Genomic DNA, 19610 nt, shown 5'->3' on the forward strand with positions numbered 1-19610 from the left:
ATACATAAAAATAAGAATATATATAATCTATATGGGTATAAAGTGATAACGTTCACAGAGATAGGTACATTTGTTTCAAGATGCTGGTTCACTCTTTAAAATATCTGTATCTAAGATTTTACATTAATATTATTGTTACAAAAATTTAAGAAGTCATTAGTCAAAAGCCATTGCAAAAAATTCTGCATGACTATAAATTCAGTGTAGCTCAGGCCAGGACAACAGACAATGTCTACACTATAAACATTTCTGCTAGTCTGCATTACAGGTGCAAATGAGTATGCTGCTTCTGTCATTATGCAGGTGAACTGGAACCCAATCTTAAGGAATACTATTAACTTCTTCACACTATAACATTTACATTCCTTCAAAGTCACACAGGTCTCTTGATAAGAAACTAGGATGGCTAACATTTATAAAATTCATTTTATAAAATACATTATATAAAATCCTTTGAATTTTTCATAGCCATATGCTATTTTAGCACCGCAGTAGCTCAGACCATGACAAGTCAAAAAAATCTAACCAATATTAAATGATGTAATTTGATCTTTTTAGCAGAGTGTGCTCAAACCCCTGTTCCAAAGATTTATTTGTTGGCAAGTACAGGGACATAGAAGGAAAAAGCATATGACAAAAAGGAGGAAAGCACTGCCTGGAGACTATCCAAAGATTGCTGGCTTTGAATGGGTTTGTTGTTAAATCTCAAAGTGCCCTATGTACCTGAGAAAGTCTTATTCATCCTTTGAATGAAGAACAAAGAGAAACAAAAAGGAACCCAGTGATGATGGATTTATCAAATACTGCAAGGCATGTTACAAAAGGAATGTAATAGTTATTAGAGGAAAAAGGAAAAAAAAAAATCACTTAGGGCAGGCCAAGAGGATTGTGTCTGTAGAAAGAAGAAACAAAGCTTTCATTTGAACACCATGAAAAGTCACCTAAGGACAAGACAAAGCAGTGTTAAGCGAAGGACACACATACACTTAAACCAGTGTCTTTCTGATTCCCAAGGGAAAAATGAAAACGATCACTGAAAATTATTTTATATACTGCATTTTTACCACCAACTTGTAACAGAGAAAAAAAACAAACCAAAACAAACAGATAATCCTGTAGGTCACTTCTTGGTGCAAATCCAAAATTAAAGCTTTCCTGCTGACAAGTCGGTATGTGATCAATTACATATATTATTAAACGTGTATATCTATCTGTCTATCTATTTATCAAAAACGTTCCGGTGAAGTAATGTCCTCCAGGCCCCTGGAATGATACAGAAGAACACAACGCTGGTGGCAACTGTCCAAGCGGCACCAGAAAACTTCAGGTGATACCTACTTAAGTTTATTACCACTGTCCCAAGCTCTTGATGACTTCAGTGCTCCCCACTTCCCAATGGTATCCCTGTTGCTTTGCCTCATCCTTCATCAGTCTTACTCAAAATCTTGTGACAACCTTTCCTCCTCTTTTCTTCAGCTACCAATTAATTTCTTCATTTCTAATCCTTTCCTCTAATGCACAAAGTTTAAATTTAGAATCTGTCTTTCCTTTCTTACTGAACCCATCGTTGTTTCTGTGTAATGGCAGTGAAAACTGGAACAGTCAATTCCCCACGTTGGCGTTTTCCCTATTTTCTAAGTAGCAACTGGTCAATAATATCTTTGTCCTTGTTCTGCCTCAGCTTAATCTTTTTATAACACTAGATAATGTTAGACTCCAAGAAGTGCTCACAGCTGGATGTGGTCATTACTTCAGCAAAAATGTTAATAAGTAATACCAATAAAATAACATTTCAAATATTTCACTCTGTCACATATGTCTAACAATTTCTAAACTAAATACGTGCTGTTACGTTTGGAACAAAACAAAAGACAGGTATGATTGTAAACTTCTAATAAGGCACATTCATGTTAATTCAGAATACTGTGAACAACAAAGAAATCTGATTTCAAACCATGCATGAAATTAGAAGCAATATAAGGTAAAAAAAGGCATCTGAAGTTCTCAATATTTTCGCATGAATTTTGATATTATAATATGAAAGCTTAAGCTAACAAGCTTTTAAAGTATGTAACAGCCAGAAGCCTTCCATCAAACATTTGGGAGGAACATTCTACATGCTCTTTGACTCTCTACTCAAAAGAGATTTTGCACATCTACCTGTGCTCTTCACGCTAACGGAAATGTCTCCTTTTCCTTAAGAGCTTCCATTTGATTTCAACAGCCATTATTAACTGGTACCATAGCTAGTATACACCCTGTAAATGACAACTTAAATAATAACTACAGACTTACCCTTAAAGACTCCTGGAATGAGGAGGCTTGGTACTGTGCATATTTAGCAATTGTGGTATGAGATCTACTGCTTTCACAACGCCAGATTTTCTTTGTTCCAGTGGGGTCCCAGTTTTCATCTGCTGGCTGCAGTAATTGTGTCCTCACTTCTACTATGTGTTCATTATTTGCTTCTACCAGTGTCTTAGTAGAGAAGAGTCCTAGATCTAATGAATAGGAATAAAATTCATAAATGACGGTTAAAACATAATAAAAAGCTTCAAGAAGATTAATACTTAAAGTTGTCTAAAGGTTTAAAGTAAAGCATTTTTTCCCACCTCAGCCTTCACAACACAGCCCATCTTTAGGTTGAAAATCAACACTCATGATGAACACTCAAAAAGCTTTTCTGCACACGACAGAAGCAGCTTGGAAAAAACTCGGCAGATACTGCATGGACTATATTCCAAGAAACTTTTTACATGCCTTGTGTAAACAACTCTGCAAACAATGTTTAAATTTATTACCAACAAAGTATTTTTTTTGAAACCAGATTTTTATGAATGCGCTTCCATTGTACATTTTCTGCCAGCAATTAAGTTTTTCTATCCAAAATATTGTATGCAGTCAGATTATAGATCATTAAATCTAAGCACAAAGACGTGTAGCCATAATTTCCTTCGGAAAAGTCTATCTGTAAGCTTCTGTATCCGCAGTTCAGCTTCTGTCTGTGCTCAACAAAATCTGCTAGGTTATTTGGGTTTTTTTGAGATTATCACAATTAGTAGCGAACTGAGAAATGGCACATTTCGATGATTACTTGGAATACACAGGTAATACAGTATTACAAAAGTAAAATATCCACTTTGAAAGAACTGAGAGACTTCTCTTTGAAAAACACAGACTTTTTTTTCCCAAAGTGAAAAGAAAATAAATTAAACTTACCTAATTTAAGCGCTCCAGCAAGGCCACGTATTACAGTAACAGGGTTGTTTGGATTTGTACAAAATTGATGTAAAGGTGGAAAGAAAGCATCTCGTTTATTTTCCAACTGTAAAATTATAACGCAATATTAGATGTCAGATGAATTTAAACTCCTTATTTGTAAAATAAGAAAGAATAATTTTTAAAAAAAGAGAAACAACAGAAAGAAAACAGGAGTTTTCTCCACTTCCCTTCACTGTAGGGAATAAGCCATTATATCATACAACCCTCTTCACATTAAAAGCTGGGTTCGCTCCTGAAATCGATCTGTTACTGCAATTTATTTCTTGGCATGAATTATTCCCAGGTTTCTTTGGCTTTTGTAACTCACGCTTCTGAAGTTTATTTATCTGACCATAGCCTTGTACATTCCCTAAGTCCACAGAATTCTCTGAAGAGCAAGATAATATACTAACTTTCTTTTCAGAAGTCAAAAAAGCTAATTCTACAGATAATGTATATGAGAAACACTATAATTATAAAGACTACTCTCACAGTGTATCTTGTGTTAACCAGAAAGGTTGATTTGATTTTCTTATGCTTTTGTGCACCTGTGACCACAAGTCTATGCTATAGTCTCCCCATTTTTATTTATTTTTTTTAATTCTTATGAATCTTCTAAAATACCGAAGACCTCTCTTTCAATAAACAAAACGTAATACAGAGTTCCCAAGTACTGGGACTGATGCTGGCATATCTACAGCATACTGTAACATGGTGACTTACCAGCTTTGTATGGACTCAAAGCAGCTGTGACAGGCTTTTTTAAGGTAGATTAATTCAGATGCCACACCTGGAGAACAGCTGGAAGCTCTACTGCTTCCAGCAGACTGCTTGTGCACTATCAGACCAAAGTGCCAACACCATCTGCTCCCCAAGCTGAGCTGACCAAAGATGACTGGAGGTTTTCACAATGACTGTTTGGACATACTATAATTTATTCTTCTGTTATCAAGGAACTGAACATCCTACAATTTATTTTCTATTACTAAGGAAGTTAGCTCAAACTCTACATTAAGCTGTTATGAAACTTTATATTCAGAAGTTTTAATGTTTTCATAAGAAAATACTATACAATTAAAACCTGCTTTTCCCTAATGATGCTTAATTCTTAACATGACCTTAACTTTTATTTATTTTTTCTTTACTATGTTTTGAAGCAGATTGTTAGGAGAGTTTAGTTTAATGACTTGATCATTTATATGTAAGCTGTCACTTGAAAAAATGTACATACATATTTGAAATATTGTATCTAATGAACTGTTTTATTTTGCCAATATTTTGAGTATTAAAAATAAACAAAAAAAAAAATCTGAAGCTCTTTTTCCTCTTGTTTACTGAAATCCTTAGTTTAGAAGTACTTTTAAGAGTCAAACTGTATCTCAAAATTTTCTTTAAGGTTAGCATTTTTCCTGCTTATAGCCTAGCTGGAAAAGCACTGTAGTTAGAATTCAGCTATGAACAATGCATCTCTAAAATATTAATAATTACATTATGTAATTCACATATCCAAACAATTAAAAAAAGACAGTCAGCAATGTACTTTTACCATTAGATTTACTTACATAAATACTAGGTGTAGGTGGATTCAGCTTGTCCTTTGGCAAGGGAGGGTACGGTGGAGGCGGTGGTCGTGGAGGTGGGCATTTATCCAACAGAATACTACTGTTAGATAAACCATTTTTACCCAGATTCCTAAAAGGAAAGAACAGCTGCCTCTGTCAATACTTGACAAATAAAATAAATACATGTTAGTGTCATCTCTTCTGCAAAATAATGATGTATGAGGAGAAACCGTAATTCAAGATGCAAATAAAGCTCATATATTTTAATCAAGAATTCTCAGTGTATAATTTGGTATTATTCAAAATAATTCCCACTTTGCCTGCCAAATTTGCAACATCATCACTATTAGTTAAAAACCCAGCCATTTTAAATAAAAGCAAGTATGACTCATTTGACAAAATTCAACAGAGAAAGCAGGTTTCAAGTAGAACCTTATTAGGCTGGCACTGCCTGACGGATGATCAGTTCACAGCAGCTGAGATAACGCAGCCCAGCAATGTTGTGCAAAGCACCAAGTCAGAAAATGACACTGCCCCAGTCAAGGAACTGCAGAGTCACAAAACCCAACTACACTAATGGAACTAAACTGAACAACCACCTACCCCTCTCTGATTTACCCATTTTGAAGCCAGAAGGAGCCTCTGCTGCATAATCTATTTGTTTGAGCAACAGAGGGAAAGCACCAAAGTGAGTTGCTGTGTCAATAATCACATGCATACTTGAGTGAGAACCTCTCTGGTTGTATTTGCAGCCTTTCTCTGGAGATTTCTAGACGAAGATAACCCACCGCGTGTGTGAACTCCTTCTATAATGAATGACCCGAAAAATCTGCATTCTGAGCTTAGTCTGTATTTAATTTCAAGTCCCCATCACCACAGAAGTACTTAACAAAACCATCCCTCGAATTTGTTTGTTAAAAATGACTCAACTACTTCAAAATTCTTCCAACTGCACACTATTCAAATCCTTCTCCCAGCCTCACTTGATTAACTAGCTGTTACTACTTCTCAACACCCCACAAAATGGGATGTTTCTAATGCATAATTTAGTTATGTATCTTCATAAAATTTACCAGTTACAAAACAGTTGTTCTGGTAACAACAGTCTTCAGCATAAAACACAGCTGATTTATATTGAAACTCCTAGCAATAGAGCTTGTCTCTGAAACACAGAAACCCTCATCCTGGCACTGAGAAACAACATAGAGCTGGATGCTGGCATTTGAGAGCAGTGCTTCTAATCAAGCTACCACAAACCACAAGGTAAGGTGGACTTGGGACTTGAGATCAGATCAGAGCGCTACGACAAACACTTTAAAGAAAATAAGCAAACATCTCACCTACCCCAGGCTGCAGCAAAGACAAGCATCCCGAGAAACTGATGCTCATCAGGACAAACAAGTCAGTTATTCCATTCAGAACTTAAGAACTTATGGCAGCTTATGGCATACATTGCTCCCCTCTGACAGAAGATCACAGCAACACCGACAGAGACATGTTTAACAACTGCCTCCAAAGCACACGTGTCACAACACCAAACACAGCTTATTCCTTGCGCTAGGTGAGTCTAATGCCAGACGAGATTGCAACTTCAAAGAAACTGAAAGAGCAATGTGGAAGCTTTGATTAGGCATCATTCAGCTCGGGAGAAAACTCACTGACCAATGCTTAATGTCTGATGTATCTCCTGCAAAGACTTCATTGTCCCACATAAAAACAGATAGAAAAAAACATGGCAATATAAAATCATCATCACCCAAAGACATGTATTGATCATGGCTGCACGAATCTAAGATTCAGACCACCTACACAAAACAAAACTATAATCTGAACAGCAGGTATTAGAAGTAAACTATAATCTCTGTGTTACCAAAGTGAAAAATAAAACCAACAAAAGAAAATGCTTAGTATTAAAAAACAAAGAGAACTTTGACGAAATGCAGTTTGCATCGATAAAACAGTTCTCGGGCAATTTCTGAGGCAAGGAAGGAAGACTGAACCTGAAGAAAACTGGACATTGCTCAGTACGAGCATGACTTAAGGTACTGTCATCACAAGATAATCAGCACAGTGGAAGCTCAGTAAAACCAGGGAACTGTGGGGTCTTCAGGGAAGGGGACAATAGAGAAAGGAGAAACTCCTGTATGCTTAGAGAAACTACAGGTCTGAAAAGGCAAAGGAGATACAGAAGAAAACAGAGAGTACAGAAGAAAAGATCAGATGAACAGAGAGATCTCATAAACCCAGCACATGAAGCTGATATTACCGAACGTACACAATAGTTTCTTATTAAGTTACTAAAACCTGTGTGGAAATTTCAAGGGAGGAAAGGGGTCAAAGAAAAGCAAAGCTGAGATAGCAAAATGCTCGTAATTCAAGTGGCACAGAAAACAGATGGGCAAAATATTTAAGGTTGTATTTAACAGAGCAGTTTCACTGTATCATGATTTTTTTTACTATGAATCAGAATAACTGACTATTAGTAACATTAAAAATTATGCTGTAATTGATACTGTGCAAAACACAGCAATAGAAATAATAAACCCCACGGAAGTACTAAAATGATTTGCTACCAGCACCTGAAATGAAGCGGTGTGAGTATCAACTGCCAGCTTCTCCACCTCTAGAAAACCAGAACTATGGGCATTGCAAGGGAACTGAAAGATCCTTTTTGACCACAGCAACCATGAGGAAAATCTCACACACCTCTGTTTCAAGAGCCTACTTTTTGTGAGAAGATTTCATACTGCCTGAAAGAGGCAACAGATGCAATGCCCGAAAAAAAACACGCCTGCTTTAAGCCTCCCATAAAAATGGATGCATAAAGGGTCATTTAGAACACCATGATGGAGGAATGAAAGGAAGGACAGGCTTCATTAATTTCAACCAGCTTTCCAGAGGGAATTGGCTCTTTGTTACACTGGATGGGCAGAACAGCACCCTTCATTCCCGCAGAGGGAAGAAAAGACAGGAGCAGCTGTCAGCCTCAGAAATGTGCAAACTGATGTGCAGCACTCTCCTGAGCCAAAGCTGCAGCTCTCAGTCCACTGCAACTTGCTCGACAGGTAAAAGCAACAAGTCATGCAACTGCTTTACTCTGAGGTGCCATGCTTATGAGCAACACAAACCACTACAGATGAAACAGGTTCCTGGATTTCATGTAATCAAGGCATCTCTTGAATAATCAATCACCAGATCAATTAAAATACCCCGTTTTTCCCATTTTACTGCTTTCTAGGATAGATTCCCACACCTTCTAAAAACAGTTTGCAATCTTGGAGAACAACTTCCCCTCTGGCTGTACCAAAGCATGCAGTTAACCAGAAACAGAGGTGTGACCCAGGTTGCTTTGCAGCAGTCATCTTTCCTCTTCATTATATAGGCGCTAGCTCCCCAGCCTGTGCTTTTAGAAATATTAATACAAATAATTCAATGTTACCTAAGGATTTCTTGACAAATGAAGATGGATGGCTTAGCCTGGGATGATGCCTTCATCCACCTACCACACTTTCTCCCTTGAGTTTAGTATGCATGGACATCCAGAAGCTTGTTATGCAGCTGGGACATCCCTGCCCCATGGAAAGCTGGACTCCAGCTGCTCCAGCCTTAGAGACTCTCCTGCTGGAGCCCTACGTCACTATCAAAAACTAAATGAAACGAGACCAAAATCCGATGCCAAGGCAACATCACTGAAACATTTACAATCACATGAAACTTATACGGTAGTTGTTATACAGCTCATAGGTACTGCATTGATTTGCATCATCCTAGTTGACTAAAGAGAGATCATGCAAGCTAAAAGCCAAGTGTGTTACATAGCTGTATCCATTTTAACTCTGTTTTATTATACAAACTCGCAACTACATAAAGAATATTAAAGTTAACATGATAAAAACTTATTTTCCAATAACCAGGACTTATCATTACTCACTATCCTTTATATTTATTCATCACCTCAATAACTTTATTATTTCACTCAAACCTAATGTCAGGCAGAGGATTACATTTATTTCTCAGAAAATAGTTCCAGAGTGCTTTTCAACAGTTCATAGTGGAACTTCTTCTGTTTTCCAAGAACTGTTTTAAAAAATCTGTATGAAGGATAAACAATTCTCTGGTCTGCTCTTTCAGAGCTCATGGATATATGCTATCTGATCCTCTGACTTAACAGTGCCAAATTTAAGTCTAACTTCTGTTTAACCTTCTTCTTGATTATTGCAAAAACAGAGAGGGTGTTATTGTACATTCCATGATGTGAACATTGTATCTGCCTTTTCCCCAAGCACAGAAGGAAAATATTTACTTAACTCTCTTGCTGCTATTAACTATTCTGATAGCTGTGTGCAGTCATCGAACAGTAGATTTTTTGTGTTTCTTCTTTTTCATTCTTGGCTATAAATTCCTCAACTTCATTTCTGAGTTTTCTAGAACATGAATATAAGGAACTGCGGATTATGTGCTATTCTATCTCAAATCTATCAGAATTAACTAATGTACAAAGAAAAATGAATGAAGCATTTTTAAGTGTGCTTTCAGGAGGAATCAGTTGAAGCACTGGGATGCACAGTACTTACTTGACCCAGTCCTGATTCAAAACAGAAATACACAGCCTTTGTGAACAATTAGTGGACACGATTAATTGCTTTCATACTGCAAGTTATTACAAAACCACAGAAAAATGTCTGTCAACACCCATCAATCTGAGAAGGAGGTGATTACTTGCAATGTCTAACTGGGGCTCTCCGAGGCTTGCCTCCCCAAACTCCTTCTAGGAGAAAGAGATGAGCTCTCAAAAGGGAATATAAAGAAGTTAAGCCAGGCTTACATTATGCTCAAATGCAAGCAATACCAGATAATTACGCGACCTGTTTCTCATGCAATTCTCTACCACAGCCTTTCATAAACATGTACTAGCTGGCAATACTCCCAGAGCTTTCTTTTTTAACCTACAAGAAAATCCTACAATAGAATAATAGAATTGTGGATTTTCTCATTATGCAAGTATATTTCTAATAATTTTTGAATTCTGTTCTGGTTTTGATCTCACTAGTATAGGCTGGCAGTAAATTTCATAGGTTAAATATATGGTACAAAAGAAGTAATGTTCCTTTTTAAAAAATTTTCTTAATGACTTTTACATCTTTCTTTTCTATTTCATTTGCTAATTAATTACCTTATTCTTAGGCTATAAGACAAACAGAATCACATTAATGACTTACGCATGAAAAGCATTATAACAAGTGGTACCAAACTTATTCATATGCTTACCTTCCCCCTAAACTACAAATCTTTCCTATTTTTTTTTACTCCCAGATAATTCTACTTCCCATCTGCAGATTTCTGGATCTGCCTTCTGTAACAAAAAAGAATGTCTTAATCTAAGCAGGGTTTAGCTTCTGGAATCACAATACTTCCAATTTTATTCTTGTAACTTTTGCTATGGTGAAACCCACTTGCCAGATGTGCCTTTAGAGCAGCTGAACAGTTCTCTCGTCAAGCCAAAAAGTCCTTTGCTTACAAAGAAACCCCCCAATAAAACAAGAATTGCTTTTGTTATTTTTGTTTTTAAGGACAAACCACAAACTTAATCCAGCTCTTCTCTCCAAAAAGTATTTCCCCTCAAACAAATTTAAGCTCTTTGCCTCTTGATTGCAGAGTTCCCAAACTAGTGATTCACTAATTGACCTCACAAAGCAGACTTAATTGCCAGGGAGCAGCACCTGCAGAAAAGATCAGCACAAGTCTGCTTCTGCCCCAGGCTTCACCACAGAGCCCATGGAGCAAGGAGATGTCTGTCCACCCCAGCACTGTTTTTCCCACTCCTCCTCAAGAGGCTGATTTCCTATGCTTGTGTACATTCTGGCTATTTATCAGACCCTTCTCCAGACTGTTCAGCCCAGATGATCTTCTGTTTGCCATCCTATAACTTTTATCATTTTACAAGGTCCCTGGAGAGGCAGTTAATCTCTCCTGGTCTACTGTCACTTGCTTTTCTCATCGGATTGCTCCCTAGTCTTCCTCTCTGCTTCCCTAGTCTTTCCTCTTCTTTCAAAAAGAATGACAAAAAGCCCCTTTTAATATGCATTACCGTAAAGTCTACACCTCTCACTTCCCCAGTTAAGGCAACTGGTAAAGCTTTCAAGTTCAGAAATGCCTTAGAGTTTTCAAATTAGTTTCTCCATATATCACCATAAAAATGACAACAGCAACTTTCAGCTGACACAAAGTTGTCCAGTTATTCAGCTGGGCTCTTTACATTTGAAGACCTTTTGTAGAAAATTCTCTAAGTCATTATCAAACAAGGGTTTTTTGAGCTTTGCCTGTTCTTTGGAGGCTGTAAACAAGCCTTACTAAATAATGATTAAAAAAAAAAAAAAAAAAATCCCAACGAAGCTATTTCTTATTTCATGAGAAACAAGTCAACTCAGAAACTTCTCTACACTGCTTAAAGGAAGGACTTGACCTCTTGTGGGTTTTAGAGAGGGCAAGAGATGGACCCTTTCAACTGAGACAGATACTGGATTTTTTAACATCACTTCACCAGGATGTTAATTAGAAGCACCAGTTGAAACACAGAAAGCAGCCGGTTTCACTTCAGTAGAAATAAACAGCTTGAATGCTAAATCTCAAGTCTTGTGACAACGTTTCATTAATTCCCCATTCAGGAGGATTGCTCACAGGGAAAATATACTTACATTTCTAAGAATACAGAAAAGAGTTTTTGATAACAGTCTTTTTTAGGAGACCTCATACACAACTAGACAACACAGCACACTCTTGGTTAACAATCATCTTTTCTACTAAACTCAGAGCACTTATTCCTAGCATATTTTCTTCTTTTAATCACAGGGTTTTCACTTCTGCTCAAAATTACTTGTTTGGTTGGTTGGGTTTTTTCTCTCCATTTTTTTTAATGACCTCAACAGGAGATTTTCTCTAGGAGTCTAAGGAACGATAATTAATTTAATAGTACACTCTTTTATCTGTTATTTTGCTCAGAGGCTTAAAGAAATTTAGTTTACTATGTAGACAGTTTACCAAACATAACAATTTAGTTGTTTTATAATCACCTTGAAATTTACTGTTGCAATCAGTTTTATTGGTAGGGAAGACTAACCAAATCACACTTAATGTCTCCCAGAATCACCTCCTCAAATCTCTTTCATCCAGACACTCCAACAGCAGTTTAACAAGATGAGCGCATTTGTTACCCTACTGTTCTCCACAACAGCATCTTAATGAGATTTGCATGTTTTAATCAATGACTGAGCTACTGCATTTTGAAACTCCCTTCAAGGGAAGTTCCTTGTAGAAGTATCAATTGCTAGGCCAGCACCTTCTGTTTGACCCCTTCTCAGCCTCCTAAACAACCGCATTTCACTGCATGAATAGAATAGGTCTCCGTTAAATATTTCCTCAACATCCTCAGAGGAATATGGGTATAAAGAAACTTTTCAGCCTCTGCAATGATCTTCCCCTACTTAAGCATTCACTTTAGTCTTTGGGAAAACAAAACATTTACCAAGTCTGTTCCTACAGACCAGACAACTTATTCACAAATACCCCAAGAATCAAACCGAGCTTTCTATTTGGCATGTTTTGCAATTTATGATACAAAGCATGTCCTTTCACCTTACGGCTTCACTTGAGCAGTTTTCATATGACAATGCTTGTTTACATACAGCAAAATTACAATCTCCCAGCATTTTTTTTTGCCTATGTACATTTTTATTTTATTGTAATGCATGATTTCTGAATCCCTTTTTCTAATAATCACTTTTACCTTAAAAAAACAGAATCTCCACATCTCTGATGTTCTTCTGTTTTTAAGCAACAAGCAAAATCCTAGCAACATTAACAGATCAGTCAGTTTTGGTAGGTTCGTATTTACCATGTTGTTTCCTGATAAAATCATTCCTATGAGATTAGGATTTTCATTATACTGCACTTCACTGTCCTGTAGTAGGTCAATTATAGTTACATTGTGAATCAACTCTCGTGCATTACTTAACCCCAAACTGTTAATAATTTTGGGTCTTTTCTGGTCCAAGCATAAATAAACCTGCAGGGTGTAAAAGATGTAAAATATGCTTCTCTTAGACAACTTTATTTTAAACTTGGGAGCATTTGAAAAAAGATTCTTTAACAAATAGACTTCTGAGGAATTTCAATGTGACTTACAAGTAACATCAACAGCATGGTTTTGAAGTAAGCATATAGGAAAAAGAGCCAAATGGAGAATAATAAGGAAGACAAAAATGGTTAACCTAGAGCTCCAGCTATAAAAAGGCAAGTTACATCCACCTGTGCCTACCTGCCAAAGTATCTTTTTTTCCCCCAGAGAATACCATCATGCAACACACTGTATCAACTAAGTATTGTCAGATAGCAAGAATATGCCAGAAGGTAACAGAAAATAATTATCCATGTTAGAGCTGAAGCTGGAATGTCTTTCTGAACACATCAAATTAAATAAGGGTATGTATGTAACAACTGGCAAATATTAACACATTTAAGGCCCAATCCAGGGCAGCTCCAATACATAAAAACTAATACTACAGGACAAATCACTCCCTCCTGTGCATGAAGTTTATTCTAATGTAAGTGTTTAGTAGTTTTTTTTTTTTTTTTTTTTTTTTTTTTTTTTTTTTTTTTTCCGGGGGTGGGGTGGGGTGGGGTGCAATTTATCGATTTATTTTATTTATTTTTGTTTTGTTCTGTCCGTCCTGTCTCTCCCTGCCCCTGCTCCCCCCTGGTCCGCATAGATAAGGTTTTCTATTATGGATAGTTTTCCTTCAATTTTTACAGTAATTCAAAAAAAAAAAAAAGAAAAGAAAAAACAAATTCTTGGTCACAAATTCGGTTTTGTACCTCAAAATACCACTTACAGAGACAGCACCCAACTGTAATTAGCACTATGGGAAGTACTTTCAGTTCTTTGTTTTTGCACTGCCTTACACTACGCTAAAATAAAGGTTAACATGCAGTATTGACGTTCATGGTATCTGATATAGTAATATATAAACATCATCTATTTTATGTATAAAGGTTGACTTATTTTCACAAATAAGCAAGGCTTTCAGCAGAATTTCTTTCAGTGTTCTCCTCTTTATGTCAATCATGGTCTGCTCCTGAGCCATCACGTCACTGCATGCACCTTCAAACTCTACACGTTTTAAAACAAAGCAAGGGCTAATCAACTAGTTAGTATGTGGCTGGGATAGCCTTGTCCTCAAATTTATGCATGTAAACTGTAAGATATAAAAGAATGGCAGGAAGAAATACTATTAATATATTATATAGTGGTTATATTATACAGAGTTATTGTTCCCATTAGTATGAAAAAACCCTCATAGACAAGACCCTTTCCCTAACAGATAACCAGCCCAGCAAAGGCCAGGAACAGTAACAACAAGCACAACATTTCACATACGGGAAATTAACTGTCTGTCTGCCTTTGCACATTAGGCTTATCCTAAAAATGTTGCAATTGTTACCTCACTGCCAGTCCCACAAAATTTCTCAGAATATCTTATTATTATTGGGAGACATAAGGTGACACTTTCCAGAAAGAATAGTTTGACTAGGAGAGATCCAGTCTATAAACTCTGTGAAAGCTGTCCCAGCTCAGACTGAAGCGTTTCTTGACCTCCAAGTTGCTAAAAAACCCATGTCTTTCCTCCGTTTTTCCCATTGTTCATCTTTATTATCCAGCTTCCAAGTCCTCTGCTCTGCTGAATTAAGGTGGAGACAGGCTGAAGAAGGAGCTCTCAATCTCTACTCAATAAGTAAAAGGCACATCTATTAATAACAATTTTTGAGCTGTCTGTAACTACATGGGACAAAGTACTAGCTTACCTCCCTTGAAAAATTATGACTATATGAGCCTGGGATAAAATAAGGACTATATGAACCCAAGCAAAACACTATAGAAAAAGTCAAGAGACCAGGATCACCACGTTAAGGAAGTAGTTTTTAAAGGGTCAATACTCCATAATTAGGCTCTCTGAATACCGTTAATAACTTCTATGTACAACTTTAAAATAGAACTTGGTATCACCCCAGTGAGTAAGCTAAAGAAAGCACAATGGCAGTATCTAGCCACGCATAAAGTAAACTTGACATACAGCTAAACGGCAGAGATGTATAGGTTCTGGCCATGCTTAAAACTCAGCCCTTCTGCACTAAATTCACAAGTTCGAGCGGGAGTCTGGCAACAGCCTTTGGTGGGCAGAGTTGCTCTGCCTCTCCTTGGACAAGGTGCAGCTGGGAACTCACCAGCAGTGCTGAGCCAAGCCCTGCACTGGCTGAAAATCCTGCTGACCGCGCACAGGCCCAGGCAAGGGCTCCTCAAGGTGAGGGTTCTGCCGCTGCATCAGGTCCCTGGCCCAGGCTCAGCAGGAGCAGCCTTGCACCCAGCAGACTGCAGCAGAATGACAGTTGCTTGGAAAAGGCCCTTGCAGACACTTTCGTGTCACTCACCACAAAATTTTTTAGATTTCTTGTGCTATAGTGAAGCCACAGTTTTTGAAGTAAAGACAGAAATATACATTTATTATCCTCCTTTTGTTTTAGAAATTAAGTATCACTGGGAATAATACTACCTCTATCAATGAGTACAAAAGCAAACACTTGTATTAAAAGCTGGTTTGAGATTTTTGTAGTAAAAATGTTCAACGTTTTGCTACTAAACACAAACTGCAGATCTCAGCTATAAAGAGCTTGATAAACAATGTACTAAAATGATAAAAATGCAATATTTAACTACAGGAATACACTTCCCATTACCCTCTCAAGAAAGCTGCATGTAAATTTCTGCTAAATGAATTTTGAAGACACAAAGATCAGCTAAACTTCAAGAAAGAACTTCAAGTCTATAACAACTTCTTTTATGTGCATTTGCAGTGTGCTCATCCTAACGCCACACAGTGAAGTTATTTTTACGCTTCAACCAGCAAGAACACATAGACAGTCTCAATTTAAAACCAAACAAACAAAAACTGTTAAAACTCTTCATTTTTATGAATGTTGTAGGTGTAGAAGCTTCACTTGAAAATTAACACCATAACACTTAATTCCTTGGAAGATAACAAAACAAGCTCCATATATGGGCTTATTTCCTCTCTTCTAGGAAATGTATCTTTCTAACCTACAAATGGCTATACTATGATCAGTATTAGTCATCAAATCCCAGTATGTTAGAAACTAGGAACTCTCAATCACAGTAACATATGCAGCTTTTGCATTTAACTGACTTATGTGGGTGCAGCGAAAGAAGGATATAAAGATCCTTTATAACCCTTTTAACATCTAAAAGGGTAACACTCAAAAGCACCACATTTGCTGTGTAGTCCCAAATAAAATAATTTTGGAGTAAAATATTTTGAGATGGTAAAAATTTCAACAAGAATCCTGACAGAACAAAGATACAGATAACACTTCAACTGAAAGAATTGCAAACACAGTTAAGTATGGAAAACAGCAGTTAGACTATAGACCAAAACATTCAATAACCATATGTTTATGATTAAAGGGACCTCTGCGAACTTCAAAGGCATCATATGTAACTTTCACAAATGGCAATAACTATATGACACATATACAGATGTTATAGTGCTCTAAATGGTCATTTCAGTTTCTCACCATGTTTGGATTTCAAATAGAATTCTTTCAAGAAAGAAAGCATATCTTGCCAAAGTCTACCTAGAAAATCTAAGGACTTTGAGACAGCCTACATAGGGAAGGCTGTGAGCAATAAGCACCAACTGCAAATTTACAAAGATGACTACTATCTGACAGGCTGCTCCCTGTTAGCACACGTAAGCACCAGCTTACCCTGTCTTTGAAGGTGAATTACTTTTGAAAAGCTTTGTCTAAACTGTGTCTAGTGAAGTTTGCTCCCCTTTCAATGGCCTAAACTATCTTATGTTTAATGTATATTAAGACTGATAACATGATGCATTAATATCAGACAGTTACATAAACATACAGTTTACAGTTAACTAGCTTTCCTGTGTAGATAAATTTTCAGCACGTAACAAGATAAAGTTTCAGCGTGTAACAACATACAGCTGTCTATTTCTGCAGAGAGGAGACTGAATGTCTCGAAGATGTCCATTTAACTAACACACCATACTTGTGTCTGCCAGCACACTCGTACTCCATAAGCACTCTGTAGTACCCATATAGTCCAAAGCTTCGTAAAGGAGCCTTTACCCCTTCAAGTAAAGACAAAATTGAAGTATTGCTGCCAGCTTTAATAGAAAATTAAGCCAGCCAATGAAATACTTTTCCATTTCCACTACATATATTTTAACTGTCAGTACTTGTAGCACTATCCATGAAAACCTCCTACAATACTTTAAGATGCCCAAGGATCTCACTCTGATGATAAAATTTGTTCAGCAATGACACAACACAGTGCAACAATAAGAGCAACACTATATGCAGAGCACTGCTACTGTGCAGAATGTCTAAATATAGGGCATCTAAGTGGTGTGGGGGGAACAAAATCTCGGAAGGTTGCAGAATAATCACTAAGTCTTAAGAAAAAAAAGAATTACTACTACTGTGGCAAAATACATCTTTCCATGATGCAAGGGACTTTAAGAAAATATCCTTTTTATTGTTAGAACCTGTATCTAATGAAAGAGTGGAATCAAAAGACACTCTGTAAACGTGGCTTGCTGTACATATCCATCAAATCCCGCCACTCTGACTTCTGCTGGAGGTTCCTACCCCCTGACACGTACAGAGTCACACCAATAATCCAAACTACGCAACACATGTGAATTTCCATTTCTTTTTCTTTGGAAAGAGAGAGGAATTTACCTGCCATTTTTGGTGATTTAACAACAGTGAGATAAGAAATAAACAGCTAAGAAGCATATAGAAATGTGAAGGCTTGGAGCCTGGTGTTTCTGCTACTCTGATTAAGATGCACTGATGAAACACCCAAAGTGTTACGGGAATGAATTTAAGCTGACTACATGGATATTTAAAATGAGCCTAATCATTCTAGTGTCAACATGCCTGTCAAGAAGATGGGACTTACGCATCAGAGATGAACTCAGATTTAGCTGCAGCAGTTCAAAGTACTACATTCTCAGGCCGCCACCCTCCTCTGCCAGAGGCCACTCGCTGTTGCACAGGTGGCTGAATTTGCTGCATTCCTTTAACATTACATCACTGCACCTGTACCACTGTAGCTTACAGTATAACATCTTTGTCAGAAGTCACTGCTAAGAAGCATCATGTCAAACTTCTATAAACTAGTCCTTCCACACTCTGTACCAGCCTCTATTACTAGCAAAGAAGACAAGAGGGAAAATGCTGTGCAATTTGCACAATCACACTGCAATCACTGCCCGGTTTCCTAGTGGCTGGCCCCACTTTTTGCCTTAATCCATTATGCATCTGATAGAAAATTATTCAAGCTTATTGACTGAAAACAAAAAACAACACTAACATACCTGCTAATCAAGCAGAATAAGATGGACCAAGACTTACAGCTCTGAAAAGTCAAAACTAACCACATTGTATAGCAACAAGACTTAAAACTAGCTGAAAGACTGCCTTTTAAAGCACAATCCACTATATGAACAGCTCCTATACTTGAGCTACAGGTACTGAAAACACTGCTATAAAAAGAGCCATCTCTGGTACAGAACTGGAAGGACAAGCTGACACAGCAGATGGCTGTGTGACCACTCAGTGGAACACCAAAAGGTGGAAGAAATGGGCCAACAGGAATCTCATGAATTTCAGTAAAGGGAAATGACAAGTCTGCACCATGGGAAGAGTAACCTCACACACTGATGCATAAGTAAAAAAACATTTTTACTTTAGGGGTGACCAAATGCTGGAACAGCTTGTCCAAGCAGGTTCTGGAGTCTCCGTCCTTGGAAGTATTCAAAACCTGGCTGGACACATGGTCCTGAGCAACCTGCTCTTGTTAGCTCTGCTGTGAGCTGGGAGTTTGGATTAGATGATCTCCAGAGGTCCTGGACCTCCCACCTCAACCATTCTGTGATTATTTATCAGTTTTCTAATGAGAACACTTATTTGTAATGACAGACCAAATCTAGATTACTTGTTTGTATCAAGAAAAAAAAAAAAACCAAATAGATTAAGTGCTTAATACCAGCACTGAACATGATTTTTTTTTAAGTCACAATTTTCAACATCTACACTGTTGCTGTTGTTTCTTATCTAAGCAGGAGTGCTTGTATTGTACCTATAAACTATACATATAAATGACAAATGGCTACTGACTGAAAGAAAAAAATAATCCAAACTACCAATTTTCCTTTTGTAGGAGCTATATCAAAACTTCTTATAGAAATTAAGCCTTAAATCCCATGAAAAAGATACATGTTTTGAAGCAATAAATGTATCTGTCATTTACTGATATCAGGTCCCTATTTCAGAAGTCTTTCTTCTATAAGAAAACAATCATATAAATGCTAGAAATAAAAACATACTGATGTCACCATTAGATGCAGCAGTCAAAAAACTTTACAGTTTAAAATAAGACTTTTCAACTATATTACCTACAGTTGCTATAGTTTCATGAAACAAATCTAAAGGTTTTGAAAAGAAAATGAGGAATGTACAAACTGATGCTATAAAATATTTCAATATTCCAAGTATTTTAAAACTTTTACTTATCTTTTTAAAAGTCTGATACTTTATGCTTCTTTTAACTCAAAACCACTTTTATTTACTGAGACACCTACTCTGGTTGTCTGGTAATCTGTACATAAGGTACAAATTATTTGGAATAAG

General features: G+C 36.9%; 1 protein-coding gene across 10 annotated transcripts in view; it reads right to left on the reverse strand.

Moving 5' to 3' along the window:
• KDM6A (lysine demethylase 6A) overlaps nucleotides 1-19610 on the reverse strand; it is a 157145-nt gene that overhangs the window by 15983 nt on the left and 121552 nt on the right. For all 10 annotated transcript variants that reach the window (XM_065069665.1, XM_065069651.1, XM_065069644.1 and 7 more), the window contains 3 exons: nucleotides 4824-4953; nucleotides 3220-3325; nucleotides 2296-2501 (listed from right to left, as the gene is read on the reverse strand). In XM_065069665.1, coding sequence (XP_064925737.1) covers nucleotides 2296-2501; nucleotides 3220-3325; nucleotides 4824-4953 — 442 coding nt within the window. The remainder of the gene's footprint in view (nucleotides 1-2295; nucleotides 2502-3219; nucleotides 3326-4823; nucleotides 4954-19610) is intronic.

The sequence above is a fragment of the Columba livia genome, chromosome 1 (assembly GCF_036013475.1).
Source record: "Columba livia isolate bColLiv1 breed racing homer chromosome 1, bColLiv1.pat.W.v2, whole genome shotgun sequence".
Taxonomy (NCBI): Eukaryota; Metazoa; Chordata; class Aves; order Columbiformes; family Columbidae; genus Columba; species Columba livia.